The sequence below is a fragment of the Conger conger genome, chromosome 6 (genome assembly GCF_963514075.1).
Source record: "Conger conger chromosome 6, fConCon1.1, whole genome shotgun sequence".
NCBI classification, from domain to species: Eukaryota; Metazoa; Chordata; class Actinopteri; order Anguilliformes; family Congridae; genus Conger; species Conger conger.
Genome location: NC_083765.1, coordinates 30,873,204 through 30,893,251, shown reverse-complemented (window position 1 = coordinate 30,893,251; position 20,048 = coordinate 30,873,204). Strand labels below are relative to the sequence as shown.

At 44.2% G+C, this 20,048-nt stretch overlaps 1 protein-coding gene across 4 annotated transcripts in view; it reads left to right on the top strand.

The window, feature by feature from the left end:
* Positions 1-20,048, top strand: part of lef1 (lymphoid enhancer-binding factor 1) — a 42,731-nt gene that overhangs the window by 16,484 nt on the left and 6,199 nt on the right. Inside the window, exons 4-10 of one of the 4 annotated variants that reach the window (XM_061246686.1) lie at positions 9,563-9,695; positions 13,336-13,426; positions 14,903-15,022; positions 16,028-16,190; positions 16,787-16,894; positions 18,166-18,205; positions 18,538-18,578. In XM_061246686.1, the coding sequence (XP_061102670.1) occupies positions 9,563-9,695; positions 13,336-13,426; positions 14,903-15,022; positions 16,028-16,190; positions 16,787-16,894; positions 18,166-18,205; positions 18,538-18,572 (690 nt within the window). In that variant the 3' untranslated portion in view covers positions 18,573-18,578. Of the gene's footprint in view, positions 1-9,562; positions 9,696-13,335; positions 13,427-14,902; positions 15,023-16,027; positions 16,191-16,786; positions 16,895-18,156; positions 18,206-18,537; positions 18,579-20,048 lie in introns of all 4 variants that reach the window. The other 3 variants (XM_061246685.1, XM_061246684.1, XM_061246687.1) reach the window with 3 other exon arrangements.

The following is a 20,048-nucleotide window of genomic DNA, read 5'->3' as shown; positions in this document are numbered from 1 at the left end:
AAAGACTATCAGTACTATTTGGCTCACCTGGCTTCCAAGGATAAGTATACAGTACCTCTTCTCTCCAGGACTCCCTACACCAGTGTACTCAACTCCATGTCCTGCGGGCTGCAGTGTCTGCAGGTATTTTCTCCTACCGTGCACTACACCACCTGATTTCAGTAATTATTTAACCTGCCTGGTTCAGATAATAAGCTAATTAGTGAAAACAGGTGGTGTAGCGCACGGTTGAAGCAAATGCCTGCAGACACCGAGGCCCGCAGGACGCGGAGTTGAGTAGTGCTGCCCTACAGAATATGTATACATAAATCAAGCCTGTATTCTCTTAAGTGCTTTTATACACTACTGGACCATTATACTGTTGGAACAGCATCAAGAGCTGGGGTGCCCAGTCCTATGTGCAGGACTGAGTATGTGTGGGGTTTTGTTTCAGCCCATTTCTGTGGGCATATCCCTGATCAAGGGATATAAAATTGTAAATTGCATGATATCGAAATATTTATATGTACGACTATGAGTAAGACCAGAGTTCTTGTAAAAAAACATATTTTGTTTCATCACGTCAGGAATTATTACATCTATGCCTAACAATACACAACAATTACTTCAATATTAAAATACAGGCATGTTTATTCCTGTGATTTGGATGATGATAATGGTGACGACAGGGATGAATATGGATTATTCCTTGTGCTGGCTGGTTTACAGATTACAGGATCGCTGTGTAATCTCCCCAACAGAATGCAAGTGGTGTTAAAGGTAAAACTACATGCCATCCTCCACCACTTGCATTCACCATTAGGTGTGTGAAAAACCTACAATTGCTCCATTGATGGTTGCTCAGTATACAATGGCTGTATCCTCCCTACCCATTTGACTTCTAATTTGGGCATTTGGTTTGTTCCACATTGCGGTTGCCCCAGTCTTATAAACCAAGCCCTTCTCAGGCTGCCCTAGTGTAATCGTTCACCCCAGTCTCCCTGTTGAACTGCCAGCTTAAATATTTACCTCTGGGCTCATATTTTCGAGACCACGTTTCCAACTTTAGCTGAGCAGACTCAACACTACCGCCAATATTGAGTCACCCGGGCAGGTAAACATCCATTTTCTCCTTCCACCTGCTCGCAAATCCAAACCGACAGCCAGAGAGAACACCTGCCTGAAAGCAGTGGGAGTGCTATCAAGGTGTAGCAGGCAAATCCATCTGCTGGTGGGTTCTAAAGGCAAGCATCAGAATCCCTCAGCATTTGCTTTTTTTAGCTCAAGGTTTTCCGCAGTCTTCCCTGTGTGAGAAGTTTAACTTTTTTTTTCTTTCAGAAAGATTTTTTGCTTGGTCATCACTGCATGGTTACAAATTTCTTCTGCAGTTGTCCCTGCATAACAGATTACACTGTTCAATATGGCGTTAGGGGTTTGTGCATGACAATATTTCGCTTTTGTATATGAAGACTGTCTTGTCTGCTTGTGCAGAATTTTTTAAAATATAAATCTCCTCAGACACCTGCAGCTGATCAGAATGTGTTCAATTCGACCAGCACCTTATCCTGTTAAATGCTACTGTGTGGTTTCCAAGTGTGTCCTTCAAAGTGGTGCTGCTTGACTCAGTGTAGAGATAAACAAAATGGCTGTCATGTTTACCTTGGAGTTCAGTTTCACTTTCCACATCTGTTTACAGGGCCTGAGGGACAGTATTTTAATTGCCTGGCTCCTCAAAATCTGCACTGTTGTCAGCTCTGCAAAGCTAATAGTCAGCAAGCTGACACACAAAGAAAATATTTATCCTCTGTAGTTTAAAGAGGTTGCCATTTTCATTTATCTTTTTGTGTTTTACCATGTGTCATAACTAATATGTCACCTGCACCCTTAAGCGACCAGTGTTCTTCAGTGTTTTTTTAATCGAAAGCAGTTTACAGTTGATTAGACTAAGCAGGGGACAGTCTTGTTCAACAATGCCGGGGCCTAACAGTGCAGATCTTATCCTGGCTACACCAGGGCTTGAACCACCAACCTTCTGGGTCCCAGTCATGTACCTTAGCCACTGCAGGCTACAGGCTGATCACTTTGCACAGCAGAAGCCACAGAGCTTATGACGCACTGGTCAGAGCTGAGGGAGGTGCACCTGGTGCGCAGCAGGGCTGTACCCAAACAACCCAGGCCCTCTGAACCCCTGCTGGGTTCACCTCCGCTCAGCCCCAGTGGGACAAAGCCATACGTGTCCCGTCACTGCCGACACACACTTGCATTAGGCGAAACCTAGGGCTCAGACTAAGGGTGCTGAGGCTATGCAGTCTGCTTGTATTGGCTACAGAGGCCCTCTACTCTACTGTACCATTAGGTCTGTACAATGTTGTGTTTTCATTAGCTTTCAGTGCGTTCTAAAGTTGGATATTAAATGTCTCTGTCCTCTGTTTGAGCTCTGTGACTTGAGGGATGGGCTCTCCCCAGGTGCCTGGCTGTGGGTGTGGTCTGGGTGTACCTGGGGTTGTAATTGGAGCGTGGTGATTAAGTGACAGGGTGAGGGGGCGGGATGGGGTGATCAGAGGGCCTTCCAGGCCTGCCATCAGGGTCGCCCCAGTGGAATGCCTGACCTTTCCCAGCCTTTGATCTGACCAGGTCCTGCTGAGATAATGAGCATCCCGACCAGCCGCAAGGTGAAGAGCCGGGCGGGGGAGGGTTGGATCACCCTGCCAAACCCCCCCTTCCCCAGCCGTGGGTGCCCCGCTCACTCCCACAGACACACACCTAGACAAAGGCCTCTCAGATTCGGCCAAGGAGTGGTGCTGACATCTGACTTCCTGAAAAGCCAGATTCCTCCTGTGTTTGAACAAACCAGACTCTCTGCCTTGCAGAAACACAGCAGACTCTCTGCCTTGCAGAAACACAGCAGACTCTCTGCTTTGCAGAAACAAACCAGACTCTCTGCCTTGCAGAAAGTTAGACTTCACTCGTTTGTTTTCTTTTAAGAGAGGCCTGGTCATGTCCAACAACTCAAACTGGCATTTCTGAAAACATGTTTACCTCGGTTTTGCTTGTCGTGGTTTACTGAACAGTATCTCTGATGATAAAAGAGTGGTGAAATGTTATAGTCATAATATTGTGGCAGTTACCTGTAATTTTAACAGCGAAGCAGTGTTAAAGCCCTTAACAAAAGCCTGGAAAAGTGTAATCTGTCGTTGCTATGGTCCCTAGCCTCGGACTGAGAGTATTACACAAAGAGAACTCAGCTGTGTAATTGTAGAAATATTTCTTGGAAATATGATGAAGGAAGCCTCCATGAATAATGCAGGGGGTCCGTGCATTCAAACGAACAGGACAATTGAGTGGCGTACACTGAAACGCTTCTTATTTCCTGTTTCTCATTTTACCTGAAGGACCGTAGTAATCCCTGTATTCCGCTGAAGCATTGTGCTGTAAATTTGATCTCTTTGTTTGCCTTCACAGAAAGCATCTGCCTCAGATGCGTGCGCTCCGTGTTCGCATTGTGGCTGGGCTGTTGATAAAGCAGGTGCATCGTGGCCCGTTGCATAGATTTCTCTTTCAGTGTGGCTTGTTTTTTATGTTGCAAATTTATGTTTTCTGTTGTTGTATTCCTTTTGGGAAAGCATGAATGTGTCTTTTTCCCTAGCTTTTTAGTTTTTGGAAAAAAAAATTCCCTTGACTCTGACTCTGACTTTGACTGATATGTGATTGGATGTTGACAGTCAAATTGATAGAAAATGATTTTGGTTGGGCTGACTTTCGGGGGAAATATGACATAAGTATGTCTCCACAATTGCTCTCAGTCTCTCAGTTGAAACAAAATGTTGCTGATTATTTCTGCCGAGTTGTAGCCTTTCCCGCATTTTTGCCTCAGAAGTGTCCTTCCAGTCGACTGGCCCATCTCATTACCGGAGGCACGTGGCCAGGGCTCTGCTTTTTCTCCATTAATTGGGCTTTGTTGCGTTAAACCCAAAGGCCAGCGTGCCGTTAAAAACACTCCCGTCTTTTACATTTAATTGAAGGCAGAGAGTTCACACTGCTCTATTAGAGATAACTGGCTTTTCTTTTCCTGCCACCAGTTTGGACTGGAAAGCTGTCTTGTGTATGTATTTGTGTGTGTGTGTATGTGGGGGATTATTTATATGTGGCACTGCACCTTCCCCAGGACAGTGTTTTGGCATTAGCATATTCCTACCGCTATTATTTACATACATTGAGCCATAATTGGGGTGTAACCCATGAAACAGCTATTAAGCTTTCTCTGTACTGTGCATCTACATTTCTCCAGACTGCCACAATGCCAGTGTGTGTATCCCAGCAATCTTCTCTGTCAGGAGCAGAAGAAGCATGCAGGTGTGGTCACCAGAGATCTCTGAGATGAAGTTCTGCAGGAGTGTAGAAAAGCACTTTGCTGAGATGTGAAAGGGCTGAGAAATGGCAGGCCGGTTGAAGCCCCCTGGCTGCACAGTGTTTTTGTTTCCACTGCGGTTGAGCTGTTCTGTGATGACCGTAAACAGCTGAGGTCAGGTACGTGTTGGGGTGGGGGTGGGGGACTGTGATCATCAGCCTGGCCAGAGCCCGTCTCCTTGGTCCATTCTCTTAGCTCTTAGCTTTGTGCAGACAGGCCAGGCGGCTGCTGCGGTCCGCTCCCCTGTCAGTCAGCCCTGCAGGTGTGCCAGCAGGCCAGCTACACAGAGAATACTCACCCTGTGAAATACATAAAGCTTTTCTCATACCATCATAAGGAAACAGCTTATTACTCTGGAGTCTATGAAGTTTGCTAGTTAATTCTGCTACATTTTTACTGAGGCAGCAGTATGCTAAAATGTGCTATTATTTGTAAGTTTTGCAGTCTCTTAATACATTAAACCAGATGCCATACTCAGCATATAGTGCATGATCCCAGCTGTGATACATATTTTAAGCCCTTTTTAATATTAAGGTTGGTTTCTTGCTTTAGTACACTAAGAAGATTTACAAATGATCTTAGCTAATTTGCTCACACAAAATATATTTTACTGATGCCATAATACGCACAATGGTACCACACTGTGTGTTTGCATTAGTACTGTTAGAGGCTGTTTGCTTGGATTCAGTAACTATCAGAGAGTGACCAGGGTGAAAAGATAATTACAGGACCAGGGGAATTATGAATGAGAAGTGGTATTACAGATATTTACCAGCATCAGAATCTGCCGCCACTACTTCTGTCTCAGTACTGTAAGAAATCCTTTGCATGGTTTAGCACTCATTGTAGCCACGGGCGAGAGGAGCCCTCATTGCATATAAATTGCAGAACTGGGAAGTAATTGTTATTAAAATCTGGCTTCCCATTTCCCACTCTGCAAACTAGGATAATTGACTCGGGTATAAAGGGCTGGTAATAGGGGGGAAAAGTTTGAGCAGTGCGAGTGTGGTTGGGAGGGGCTAGCTGAGGCAGTGCTGGGAAGGCTGGCCGTGAGTCCCAGCTCCAGCCCTATCTGTAATTGAGCGCCTCAGTCGGGATCCCCGCAGCCAGCCGGTGCACTTCTGAAGGGCTTACTGCGGCTGATCCTCGCTCCCGGGAGCCCCCTCTCCCGCCGCGCCACGCCGGCACGCTCACGCCTGTTTGGAAGCCCACCTCCCAGCACATGAAAGGGGCCGCCCAGCCGGAGGGCCGATAAAACCGCGGTCTGCGCCTAACCCGATACCGGAAAGCCCCGGGTGCCCCGGGGGCACCCGGCGTGAGGCTTGGGAGGGTCTCACATGAGACACACACACACACACACACGGAACACGTCCCGAGCCGAGTGGCCGCCAAAAGGCCCGCGTTTACCAACGGCTGCTCGCCAGCTTTAGTTCCGCGCAATGAATTTCTCCCAAAACCACATCTGAAGGCCTCAGAGCGGTCGGGCCAAAGTTATAAAACACAAAACGGAACATTCCTTTTCAATCAGTGCCGCCTCTCCCAAAATACAAATGGAAGGACCCTGAAGCCTATTATTTTGCTCCGACAAAAAGGACCTCCGAAACGGGGCTCCCTCCCTCCTCCCATGGACCTCCTCAAAACCTCTCTCATCTGGCCAGATGGAGGATGAGTCACCATGACACCGCATGACCTGGAGCTGTGGTCAGCTCAGAAACAGTGTTAAAGTATCAGCAACGAGCCGTGTAGCAGCACAGGACCGCTGCGTCTGAAAGCTGCAGCCGCTCCTTACTTTCATGTCTGGAAAACCGGAATTCTGTTGTTGGCTACGGCGCCGTACTTCTGCCTTTCCCCAGGGCCGCTTTCATTTCATTCTCAGCAAGTTTGGATTAATCCAGAATGATTACGAAAGTGTTTTTTTCCCCTTGCAGGAGAGTGGAGGGAGGGGGTTGCGGAGGGTGTATTGAATATCACAGACCCTGTCAAATGTGGACAGGTACACCTAAGGGGAGAGGAAGAAGATGGGGACTGTTACCCGCCCAGTTTGGAGTGGGGAACGCTATCGGTCTGCCCTCCCTAGGCCAGGAACCCCTCTTGTCTGGTTTCCCATGGTAATCCAGATCAGCATGAATACTGAATAACTGGGCTGTTGCTCATGTCAGGCTTTCAGTGTGATGAACATAAAGCCCAAGGCTTTATGCTAACAAGCTAACAAATGTAGGTAACAACATTTTTAAATAACAATGGAAAAGTCCACATTATGTTCCTGGCGTCTAAATATCAAGGTCTATTTTATTTTCTATCTTAATTGGAATGTAAGAAATCCGTAAGAAGACCGTAGAAGCATTTGTAATTCAGCTGCAGTTGCAGTTATGCTGCATTTCATGAACATTTCATATTGACCTGGGTTACCATGAGGTAAGCAGGCTTTGAACTGCAAATGTCTTTTTTAAAAGAAATGTGAGAAATCTATAAAAATGTGAAACTATACTAATGCACACTGATGTATCCAAGAAACATCAGAATTCATGGTTACAGCATCTGTAAGCATCTGGAGGTCTGTAAGACCAGGCGTGTCACAGGGCCTAATGGATTGTTTGTCAGAAAAGCACAATTTGTTCATTTAGAAGTTGAGAAAAGATGTGGATGCCACCACCACAACAACAAAGTACACTGAGATGCAACAGCAAAGAATGTTGAGACGATCTATCCAAGCAGCCATGGCAAGAAGAGACCTTTGCAAGCACAAACATTTTAAACTGTTTTTAAAGTGAACATACTTTTTGTGTACGCATTTACTTGTGTGGTTTCCGGCTTGTTCACAAGTGTTTGGGTGTGTATATCTGTCCAGTTTGGGGGGAGTAGTGTGCAGTTTTATTCTTGCCTGGCAGAAAAGTGGTATAGTATGGCATTACAGGATGCTAAAGCTTATTTACATATATGTTGCTGCTGGTAGCACAAGACCCCCCCCCCCCCTTTGCTCTCATGTTCTTCTTCTTTCTCCAGTCAAAAGACAAGACTGAAGCTTAAATGAAAATCCTCAAGGTTCTTATCTGCTTCCCACACGAAAGCAAATGCGAGCTGAAAGGCATGAAATTAGAAGAGTGGGGATGCTATCATGTAGCCAACTAGTGGCATGTGGGTGCATCTCCAGGCGTGGGTCAGACACTAATAAGGGGGCCCTCACCACCAAAATATTTTCTTAAGGTAGGATAAGCCCTATTTAAGCTACATTTCTCGTGATTTTTTTTCCACATTGACGTGGCATGCGTTCAAGACAGCAAACGTTCACCCGAACAATGTTTACAGCAAACTGTTACTGTTGAATGATTTAAAACGAACATTCCATTTAGTTTGCCAGCAATAGCTTTTTAATACAAATGGACAATGCCAGGTAGCTGATTAATTGGTTACCTGTGATTTATTTTTTAAGGTAAGAACAAATATTACTGTAACAGCTAAATAATTCTCTCTGTGTTTTCCCCATATCCAGCCATTTTTGTTTGCCATGCGCAACCTTTTTCGAACTGTTAGCTAATTATACATAACATTTGCCATCTTGAACGCACGGCTGGTTCACTGGAGTTTAGGGGTCGCTACGTCTGCACTGCTTCCGACAGCTTAGACTCTATCATTCATACCTTGCTTTTCACTGGCTTGGATAGTAATTTAGGACCCAGAACAATTAATGTATACAATGTCACTTATCAGGAATTCTCATAATTTATGTCCATTTCTCACAACTGTGTCCCATTTTAATCATTCTGTAATCATCTGTGCTGGTAGATGTGCTGCATTCCTGTCCTCTAGATGATTTTTGGCTTCCCAGTATCAAAGCAAGATGTTTTATTGAGCCCAGGAAGAGCCATTGTCACAGTTTTAATGTGGCTGGGCTTAAATCTGTCATCTCTCATCAATTAAATCTCCACAGATTCCCTGATCCTAATGTGCAGCTATTCTATGTGATGAGTTTCTCTTAAACTTATCCACGCTAGAGAAATATGTGACCTACAGTGAAGCACAATGATGGGCTTTGGTGGGCTTCTTAGTGGACCAATTGAGCATATTAATCATAAAGGGTGAGGCAGAGGGTGAAATGGCAACTCTAGCTTGACATCTGTGGTGATTTTTACATGTGTAGATAAGCAGTGAAATGTGCACCCTCGTGGAGGATTTGTGACAAAATGGTAGCTGCCACATTTCTCTCTCAGGATTTGGTTGGATTTTTGGTCAGGCCTTTGTTGGCCAGCCCCAGGGCGGGAGTGTGTGACTGGTCTACTGCTGACGTGATTATCCATACTTAGTTCCACAGGAGACGTTTCACTTAAACCCTGTCCTGGGTGCCGGTAATGAATCTTTCGCTTGCTAATGATGGGCTTTGATCACAAATCTAAAACCTCTGCTCCAGGTCTGCCTCCTGGGCCTTTTTTTCTCCTTAAAATAAACCATTAAACCAAACTGCCTGCTCTGGACCTCAACTAAGTTTGGTGGTGTAGGAGATAGGTTGTTGCATATTTATAACATGTAAACCACACCTTGCCTTAATGTGAACCAGGAAAGCAATTATTTTTATAACTGAAAGTTTTTTTTAATACAGTATATACGACATTGCTGAATTATAATGTGTGGTGTGTAGTGCCTACTGTAGTTGGGGTACTGGGCAGAGTTGCTTGCTAAAGCCTGGCCATAAAGTGTGTGATATTAGGCTAAGTATTAGAGTAGGCCTAAGGCCATGCCATGCAGGAGATAAGGGTTAATGAGGTGGATGGTTATGAATGCCAAAGTAGATTAAGGGTGTGCATTTTGAATGATTTGATATTCAAACATTCTGTGGCTCATGTGAATGGTTGAAAAAACTGATCCCCTAATTATTGCATGAATCTTCAGTTCTTTCTTGTGTAAATAACTGTTTGCATAGAGGTCTGTATTCACTCATCCATGTGAATTATGTCAATTAATTGTCTTATTCTGTGAATGGTTATTAGGATCTCCCTTATGAATAGTGATGTGGCAGATTGCAGCTCACATTTGTCCATGTCTTTTGAATTCCAACATACAAACACCAAACTAGACACAGTGATCTCTCTGTGATATCCAGCCTGAAGGTTTCGAATAAGCAAATATTCGGTCTCAGGTATTCAGTTTGTGACAACTCTCCTTTCCCCCTGTGCTCTGCAGTCCAACAAGGTCCCCGTGGTCCAGCCATCCCATGCAGTCCATCCCCTGACCCCTCTGATCACGTACAGCGATGAACACTTTGCCCCCGGGCCCCATTCAGGACACCATCCTTCAGAGATCAACTCCAAACAAGGTAAGCATTTCTGTGCTTCTGTTGGCCGGGCCACTGAACTTCAGCTCTCAGGACTGGGTTCAGTAAATCCCACTTGTGGGGACAGGATAGACTAAACCCCAGTTGTGGGGACATCACAGAGTGACCCTCAGCTGTGGGTGCAGGTTACAGTGAAGCTCAGCTGTGGGCGTAGGTTACAGTGAACCTCAGCTGTGGGTGCAGGTTACAGTGAAGCTCAGCTGTGGGTGTAGGTTAGAGTGAACCTCAGCTGTAAGTGCAGGTTACAGTGAAGCTCAGCTGTGGGTGTAGGTTAGAGTGAACCTCAGCTGTGGGTGTAGGTTACAGTGAACCTCAGCTGTGGGTGTAGGTTACAGTGAACCTCAGCTGTAAGTGCAGGTTACAGTGAAGCTTAGCTGTGGGTGTAGGTTAGGGTTAACCTCAGCTGTAAGTGCAGGTTACAGTGAAGCTTAGCTGTGGGTGTAGGTTAGGGTTAACCTCAGCTGTAAGTGCAGGTTACAGTGAAGCTCAACTGTGGGAGCAAGTTACACTGAACCTCAGCTGTGCGGACAGGGTTGAGTGAACCTAGCTGCCAGTGTGAAGGACAAGTTACGTGATGAGCATCTACTGGTAATATTCATTCTATTATATGTTTGAAAACACATCATGGAAAGGTCACTATTCATAGTGGTTAATCATTTATTCCTTTGGATACTAAGGGCAGCTGAATGCAACGTAGTCAACATGGATCACTGTCATGTAAACATCACTACTAATACATGAGTTAAGCACAGCATATCTCTTGTCGGGAGAGATTTAGGGGAGGGTGACATGGAAGGGCACAGGACACAGCCCTGATTTCAGTGTGTATGGTTTCCTGCACTTGAGCAAACAATGCTTGCCTTTTATTTTTCTCTTCTAAGTAAATGTCAGGGTAAACTGACAGGCACTGGAACAACACAAGGTGAGTTGGTGGAGCATTTCAGGGCAACTCTGGGTATTGTTTAGCAGACACGCACGCACACACGCGAGAGTGTGCACACATGTGCGCATATACACAGCTCCTTATGTGCCTTTTCCCTCCGGCTGACATTGAGAATAGCAGCATTTAAAAGCCTGAAAGACCTTACAAGATGTTATATTACAATGAAGATAGTTTGAGGTATTAAAATCCCCATGAAGCAGTGTAGTAAACAAGCATATACAATAGTGCTTCCCAGGGGTGCATATAACAATTCTAAATGTATTTTTCCTGGAAAGTCATCTTGCATTTCGCTGCCATTCTAATTTGAACATTGCATGGAACTTCAGTTTTTACCATTTAGTGCTAAAAATGCAATTCTATGCACAATTATAATTATGTTATACATTATTTACATTTGGTAATCGAAAACATTGTGACATTTTTAACTAGATGAACTTGGTTGGGGACTGGGGATTGGGGGATTGGTTGGGGATTGAGAAGCAGAGAATGACTTTTAAATTTAGCATTCATCTGACGTAAAAAGATGGTGACTTGCCTCTCACGCTTATAGGTGTGTGTTTGTGTGTGTGTGTGTGTGAGAGAGAGAGAGAGAGAGAGAGAGAGATGAAGAAGGAGAGAGAGTCCATGTCTAACTGTAAAGATAAATTAATCCCTTTGAGAGAATCTTCCACTTTAAGATATATTCTAATCATTCTCTGTAGCCATCGCAGTATGAGATTTGGTAAGAATATTGGTAGAGAGAACTCAAGAGGGATCCCCCTCATTCAGAATCGATCAGCATCCTCAGGACCTTGGCTGTAGCACGCTTTTTCAGCAAAGAGACTATTTAAAATAAATCTTTCATTCGAATTAGCTGCAAATGAACTCCCATGGTGCCTAACTGCCAGAAGACTGGGAACCTGTAAAGATGAAAATGAGACCGGTGGAAATATTTCCCCTTCATTCACTCACTCCTGTTTTTCTCATTTCTCCTTTTTGTTTCTTTCTGCAAACATGTTCTGTCTACTTTCTCTACACAACCAAAAAGATTTTGCAACTGCAGCAAGAGAATAAGGATGAAAAAGTTTTAAGAAGTTAAGCACTGTTGTTTAACCAGGCAGTTGGCTCAGTGAATCCAGTGCCCTGATTTAGATCTTGCTGCTCTGGAATAGCAAACTCGAGGAGCATCTTTTATTCCTCCAGAAAAGTAGCTGGTGGCTGGAGATTCCTGACTCTGTCTTGTAAAAAGTAATAATTACAGCCTTGCACTTGGAATGGCAGTGAAATTTCAAAATGCTTTTCTTTCCTCCTCTCTCCCTCTCTCTCTCACTCCATCTCTCTTTCTGGGCCCAGAACAGAGTACTAGGAAACCCAAGTTGGGGATTAGTGGCAGGAGGTTAGCTCTGTGTGCTGAAACCCTGGGCTGCTACAGTGGCTTTGGAGATAAAAGCCCCTGGTACGCCTCTCCGTGGGGGCGGCCTTTTTCACTAAACTTTGAAAAGAGGAGCAGAGCAAATCTTGGATCCATTTGGGATTATGAGTCTGCATTAATCTAGAGGCGGTTTAGTTTTTTTCTTTTTCTTAGAGCAGTTGGGCTCTGTAATGGAGATGCTAGTTTGATGAATCCATTCAGAGCAGACCTTATTTTTCCAGTTAGATGATACAACAAGCAGAAAGCTCTTGACCTTGAAGCCCAGAGGAATGGCCTTGACAAAGAGCTTAGTGCAAACCGGAGTGACAGTCATGGGCCAAATGAATCATATCAAGCCCGAGCATTACGGTACCAAGAAACCAGCCTTAATTAACCAGTGATCGGATTTGGTGGAGATTTTCCTCACACACTGTAGTCTGAGGGGAATCAGCTGAAAACAGGAGGGCTCTAATTTCCCTTCGGCCATTTTGCATGCAGAAGGATTCTTCGACTGTTTGACACTGCTAACTTCTCCTTCTCTGTTTGTCACTGCTAACTACTTTTTGCTCTGGGTTTTTTTTTCCACTGCTGCTTCAAGCCATTTACATACAGCACTGTTTTTTTAAACTGTGTGGCCATACCTTCAAGAACATAATTATTTAATAATAAGTTTAAATATCTCCTCAAAGGTGCTACTTGAGGAAAACTCAAGCTGTTAGCTGTGACCACAGAAACAACCATCCAGGGCACCTCCAGGCTCCAACCTCCACCGCACACTCACACCCGAGTCAAATTTTTGTTTCACCCTTGAAAAGCAAAACAACAACAAAAACGTTGCTGTTTATAATGAAAATGCATTTACATTGATAAAATAACAAAGCTTACTGCCATCATTATAATTCCTGCTTTACAATATACAAAATTATTTTAGAAACACCAGTTTGTGCCTGTGATCTTGAATTGACCTACTTACTTGCCTCTTCTAAAATTCAATTGTTAATTAGCACATATATTAAGTGGCTTGGGACGTGGATGAAGCCTGATGAAGGCCTGTGTGTTGGTGCTTGTTTTTAATTTCTTGCCTATGCATTAGCTGTACAATAAAGGCTTTTTAACACGTCCATATTAAGAGTGCCTTGGTCGCCATCCTTTTCTCATCTTTTCTCACCTTTACTCTGGAGTTGAGACCCCTAAAAAGGGATGGTACAGTTTTATCTATCTTCTGCTCACTTGTATTAAAAATATTCAGGTCAAGGAGTGGTGCTGAGGTGTCTTGTGGTTTTCTCTAGGAATGCACAGGCATCACCCCGGCCCTGACATACCCAACTTCTACCCCCTCTCTCCTGGCGGAGTTGGCCAGATCACCCCACCATTGGGATGGTAAGTCTCTGGGGTTGACCTTCCCCATCTCGTTCTATTGAGCTGCGTAGGCTGCAACATGGAGCATTTTCACGTGAAACATTTTCTCCAATGAGGAACACTTCAAGCACAAAAGCAAAGGTTCAGTTCATGCGGCTGCCTTCACTGACTGCAGCTTTTAAGCCACATGTCAAGCAGACCACCGGCCCCTCCCCCCACAGTTAAGGCCGTGCCTTTTCAACTAGATTTTTCAAAGAGCTCAGTAAAATTTCTTCTTCTAAAAAAAAAAACCCTGTGTTTGTTCCATGCTGGAGAAAAATGGTCTCATTGAAGATTTCCATGACTGGCATTCCACACAGAATGGGACTGACAGAATCCAGTCAATTGGGGTAGAGAGAGAGGAGGCAGGCTGGCATTTATCACCCCCACAAGCCCGCAGGGCCTGCCTGGGTACCCCATCTTGGGTGGATTTAGGGATCACTGCTCTGTCTCCCGCCCAGTCGGCCACCGTGCAGCCAGGTAGGTGGGCTGGTTCAGCTGGGCCACACCCAGTCCCACCCATTCCAATAGGCTGCTTCCTCCCCCAGTACTTGTGTTTGCCTTTAGGGTAGCTTAGCAGTTTTGGGTCTGAGCAGGTGTGGGCTGCTTACCTAAGACTATCTTTGCTATAAACCCAAAACTGGAGTGCTGTCATTGGCTATATTAAATTATAATGGCCTTCCCACGATGTCCATTGCTTCAGACTAGTATTCATAGTTTGAAACAGTTTCTAGCAGCCATTCAGATGAGATTGTGGAGATTGTACTTGACACAATGTGGCATAGTGTAGTAGGTGCCTGTGATAGATGACACCATTCAGTGCAGTGCAAATGTTAATTATTCAGTTCCAAATGCATGTTTGTACCTGGAATGTCTTTCTTATAGTGGACAGCAGCAGTGGAAATGGCGCAGAAGCAGTAGAAATGGCACACTCTGTGTTGGTTTGAGCCACGTCCAGGTTTTGTAGAGCAGGTTACTGTACTGCATGGAAACAGCTTGCTGGTGGTGAAGTAAGCCACTGTTTCTAGGAGTTTCAAACTTGTGGTTTTGGAGTGCTATTTCTGTCCCTTTCTTTGGATAGAGGGATTTCTTCCCTCTCATATTTCTTAAAAAAACAGTTCATTCACCTTTTTTGTTTTTATTCCATACCAAGAAATTTATTTCAATAAGAACTCTTCAAAGTACATTATGTGAAATAAAAAGCTTTAGCTTAATAATAGTTTAGCCATTTGAAAACATTGTTCCAAGGCGTTCTGTTCACTCACTGGAAACATTTGAGTGGATTTTCTGTATTTCTTTTCCTCCTTCTTGTTGAGCTCATTACACACGAGTAGCTCCCTGGGAGTTTTTTGAAGCATTGTCTGAGATTGCTTTTGTCTTTTCACCAGGAGACATGGTCTATAAATATCTCTTTCCTTCTTCTCTTTTTCCACACTCCTTTACTCTTTTCCCTCTCAGGTTTCCTCATCACATGGTGCCCGGCCCCCCAGGTCCCCACGCCACCGGCATTCCCCACCCTGCCATCGTCAACCACCAGGTGAAGCAGGAGCCCCACCACGACAGTGACCTCATGCACATGTGAGTTCCCCACACTTTGATGTAATTGTGCACAGGACAACCCTGCTGAAAACAAACTGCTCAAGCTAGGGTTTGAAACAGCTGGTAGCTGGTAGCTGGTTGACCAGTTCAGACCAGCTCCACACTCAACAAGGTTTGGCCAGCTCAAGCTATGTTTTGAAATAACTGGTTATTTCAAGCAGGTCATAGCTGGATTTTACAACCGGGAACTTAATTAGCCTTGGAATGTTTGGCATTATGTTTGTATTTACCTTTTTTATAAATTACTTAAATCATCTGTTCATGTGTCCACATAGCATGCATGGGAAGACAATATGGAAATGATTGTTGGGAGTGTGTTAGGTGCCAGTATATTTCAGTTTGTTACCTGGCTTTATACATAGTTCAGTAGATTGAGTTGATTACGGTGCACACACGCTCATCTACACACATACAAGCAATAGTTACTGTTAGACTGCATAATTGTGTGTTGTAATTTTGTACATTTGAGCCCAAGTGTGTAAAAGCTAGACTGAAGCCGAACAAATTGCAGGACCTGCACTTTCCTCACCGCGATAGAAGCAGCAGATAAGTGCAGCCGCTCCACACAGCCGATAACAGGCTGCGCTTCATTTACCCACAGGCAGCAATCAAAGCTGTCCCAGAGATATGGGTGAAGAGAGACCTTCTCTCACCAAGGGCACTTAAAACCAATGAGCAACTGGCAGCGCGACTGGGAAAAAAACTTGGTTGCCATTACTGCTGAAGTAATCTCTCTGCATGAAGGCACACAACTGCACGCAATTAAAGGGTGACACATGGCTTGTAGCTAGCGCCACGGAGCTCTCACGCATTGGAGGAAGTGAGGCGCATTCTCACACAGGGCCCAGAATTACTGTCGCCACGGCAGAACCACCGCCTCACATCCACCCCCCCACCCTGCCCACAATAGCCATTGTTTGCCGTGGTGATTATTTGTTTTTTTGACATTTTCAGTTTGTCGTCTCTCCTCTTGTGTTTGCGTAGGAAACCCCAGCACGAACAGAGGAAAGAGCAGGAGCCCAAAAGACCGCACATCAAGAAGCCCCTGAACGCTTTCATGCTGTACATGAAAGAGATGCGCGCCAACGTGGTGGCCGAGTGCACGCTGAAGGAGAGCGCCGCCATCAACCAGATCCTGGGACGGAGGGTGGGTGGATCCGTCTCTGCCCGAACCCGGCACTGCCGGCCTGGGCCTCGTCAGCGGCTCTGTAGGAGACTGCCAGGCGGGATTAGCCAAGAGCGTTTTCTCTGCCTCCAACCATTAGGAGCACGCACTGGTAGACAAACTGACGTTTAAACTCAAATTGGCTTAAAAACTTCCTGGATAATGGTGGGTTTGAAATGACAAAACATATTCTTTTGTGAATTTAAAAGAAAACCGCTAAACATGTTTAATGCCTTAAGTGAAGCTTTGGTGGGTCAGACACAGAGCCACAGCAAAGCGCAGTTTGCGGCGGCATGGAGTAATTGCTCGCTGACATCGTTCTTTTGGGTTTTTTTTTTTTTTTTTTTTAATCGCTCAGTTAAATTGGAACCAGTGTTTTGATATGAAATCAAAGTTTTCCCTGCATTTGTTAATCTCTTCATCATGTTCCCCCTTTTTTTAAACAAATCATTTGGAAGTTAAAAAGGATTTTTCCCCACCAAAACACTAGCACGCGTCTCTTTGGAGGGAACTTGAAAGTGCATGCCAGTAATTGACTTCTTTTTTTCCCCTCTCTCAATCTCTCTGGAACGGAACAGTGGCACGCTTTATCTCGTGAAGAGCAGGCTAAGTATTATGAATTAGCCCGCAAGGAACGACAGCTTCACATGCAGCTATATCCTGGCTGGTCCGCCAGAGACAATTATGTAAGTATGAACAGAACAGTCCGGCAGTGGAGAGGTGTGTGAACTGTGAGCATATGCAGAAACATTAGCCCTGTAGATAAAAGCATGCAGAACTGAATTTGAGAGAAGAGACAGAGTGCTGTGTGTGTGTGTGTTTGAGTGTATGTGAGAGTGACTGACGTTATTAAAAGTGTGGCTCCAGCACTCACATTCACTATTCCATTGGAGAGTGTGGTTTGAACTGTTTATCTGCCTCTTCTTGGACACCCCTGGCATCTCCTGACTCCCACCTTTGTTAAAATGTTGCACTTTCACCTCACTGAATGACAAAAGGAAAACGATCAACTATTGTACTTGCATTTTTTTTTCTCCATATTTCCATAACATCCAGACATTGGAGTCTGCTGGGCAGGACATGATTTATGAAGTATTTCATAAAACAGCCATGTGGAAAGACAAAAACAATGTTTCACTTTGATGTATTATACATTTTGATATTTTTCCCTTTTGTGTTTTGTACAATTCAGCCAAAAATGAACTCAGAGAAGCAGCTCTTTTTATTGAATGTGATTGCCTAGCAACAAAACTGGACAGTATTGGTGGTGCTCTCATACGGCACACTGCACGGTTCAGTACTGCTGTACACAGTACGAACCTGCCACTCTCACTGTCTGATGAGGACCGCAACAGCAACACGGATTAACTCCAGAATAAGTGGATTATCAGAATTTGCAGCAGGAGACCAAACCATGCCTCGTATTTTACTAAACATGACTTTGTATACTCCTATCTACACCTATAGTTATTCCCTGTGGATTGCAGTAAGCTGTAAATCCAGAATAAATTAGACAGGCTGCTAGAACCATTCCTGCTCTTTTTGTTATGGTGGTTAATATTGGCAGTCGTAGTTGCATAGCTGTGTGGAGTGTTTCAGTTGCATAGGGTGTTTAAATAGGTCAAGTCTGATGTCAGAATAGAGCGCTGAAGGTAAAAAAAACTCTGTGTTCAGGGCATTATTCCGATAAGCACTGACCCAAGATCAGCTACTCCACTGCTAATCACAACAACAATTGTTCGGAAAAGAAATGTACACAGATTCAGAGTCAGCTCACAAGGGCTGTTGTCTCTTCACTCTTTCCAATGAAGTCAGGAGTCAAAATGCCACGGTGTCAGTGCCTGGGGTGTCCAGCAGGGGGCAGGTAACCATGGCAAACAGCAGGAAGTGGTCTAGTGAATGTGAGTGCTGGAGCCACACTTTAAGCGTTCACCTGGATATTTTATAGGGAAAGAAGAAGAAGCGGAAGAGGGAGAAGATCCAGGAGACTGCGTCAGGTGACTACCATTACTTTCCCTCCTCCCCTAATGCTCAAAAGCCCCAGAAAGCAAGAATCAACCATCGGTAGCAGCTGTCTGCGGACCAATGTTTCACAAAGATGCTGAAGTAGTTCACTAGCGTCAGAACCAGCAGTTCACTAGCGAGAGAGCCATTTGATTATTTTGCAGAATACCACAGAAGTGTGTATTCTGTTTGAGACCTGTACCTCTGTGGTATGAATATAGCCAAAAGATTTGTGGTTATATGTTGACTGTCACAGACAGCATCCCAGCTCTTCTTGCAGGAAGTGTACTGTACACATAGATGTTAAAGATCCACTTTTCTGCAGGTACAGGACAGAGGATGAAAACGGCGTACATCTGAACAATGGTAAGAGAAACTAAGTCACTTTAATTTAACTAATTACTGCTTTGCATTATTAACCAAAACAAATTACTGCATTTTTTAAATGCTCTGTGTGACTGGTATGCATTTACAGAATAGTTTTAAATGTCCACCTTAAAACCCATCCTTTTTCAATGTATAGCAAGTTAATATTACAGCAAGAAATGGCAATGGTTTCAGTGGGCTATGTAAGATTTGGGCTGCATGTTTGAAGAATTGAATATGTAATGCCATGCAGTGTCCATTAAGTGGAGTGATTTATCCAGGGTAAGTATTGTTCTCAGTGAATGCCATTTTCAGTCATGAGTCATGTTGCATGGCTTGAAATGGCCATTGATGTGGGTTAAGAATTGTGTTTGTTTGGTCATTAATATGATTAAGCACCAATTGAATAATCCTGGGTGCTTAAAATGAGAAATAGTGATATGTGCACTGTGTCACAGTGTATCAGAGTAAGTGCAGCGATGTGGAAAAATTCATGGTCCAAAGCTGCCTTGGCTGTGGGTAAGGTTTAGAATTTTTGGACATCCAGTAACTCCTGCTGGGAAACCATTAGAATCATTTTCCTGAGGAAAAGTGTGTACCTCCTCCATATGATTAGCTTTCTTATCTTGGGTTAGAAACTGGTCCTTTCCTGCAAAACTAGAAGCCCCTTAGTCCTGACCAGTATAAACTGAAATCACTGTGAGGCTTCAGGATAAACAGCCTGCTAATGTGCTCTGTCTTATGGCTCTTACAATAGCAGCTGCTCCTTTGGCTGTGTTACTCAACACTAGCAAATTCACAAAAACGCAGAAAGGAGGCTTCTTGTAAATGATTATTTCTGAATAAAAACCATCAGGTTTTCAGTGAAGTAGATTTGCTCTTGAATAGATTATCTCAGGAGAAGCATGTATCAGGGAAATTTGTGTTTTTCCTACATTGGTGTTAGTTGATTAAAGTGAAATAAATGGCTGAGCATCAAGATTCTGCATAATTGGTCGGGTACCCAGGAGCTTTTTGCTCTGTTCTGTTCCATTTTCCTCTCCTGAAAAAGATGCACCGAAGGGACACGTCTGGTTCTTTAATTAAATCAAGCGAGCTGGAGGATGGCTTGAGGGTTTATTGATAGATGGCCCTGCGACTCCCTCTGAACCTAAATTGGAACAGTTGCAGTTTTTAGCCTCTGTTTTTTAAATAAGAAAACTCAAACCAAAACACCCCAGCTCTGATCCAATAATTAGCAATACCTCGTCGAGTCTTGAGAGAGGACCCAGTTGATTCATTGTGACAACATTAAACACATATGCATAATGCCAAGAATGCTGGAGCAATTCAAAAGCTCTCAATTTATGCATATCCTATGAGCTGGATTGAGGTTCGTTTAGCTGAGGCTCCAGAAATGAACTTTTTGTCTATTTGTCTTTATCCTTTTTCATTCTATTAAGAGCATGTGGCATAGGCATTGCAATGGTG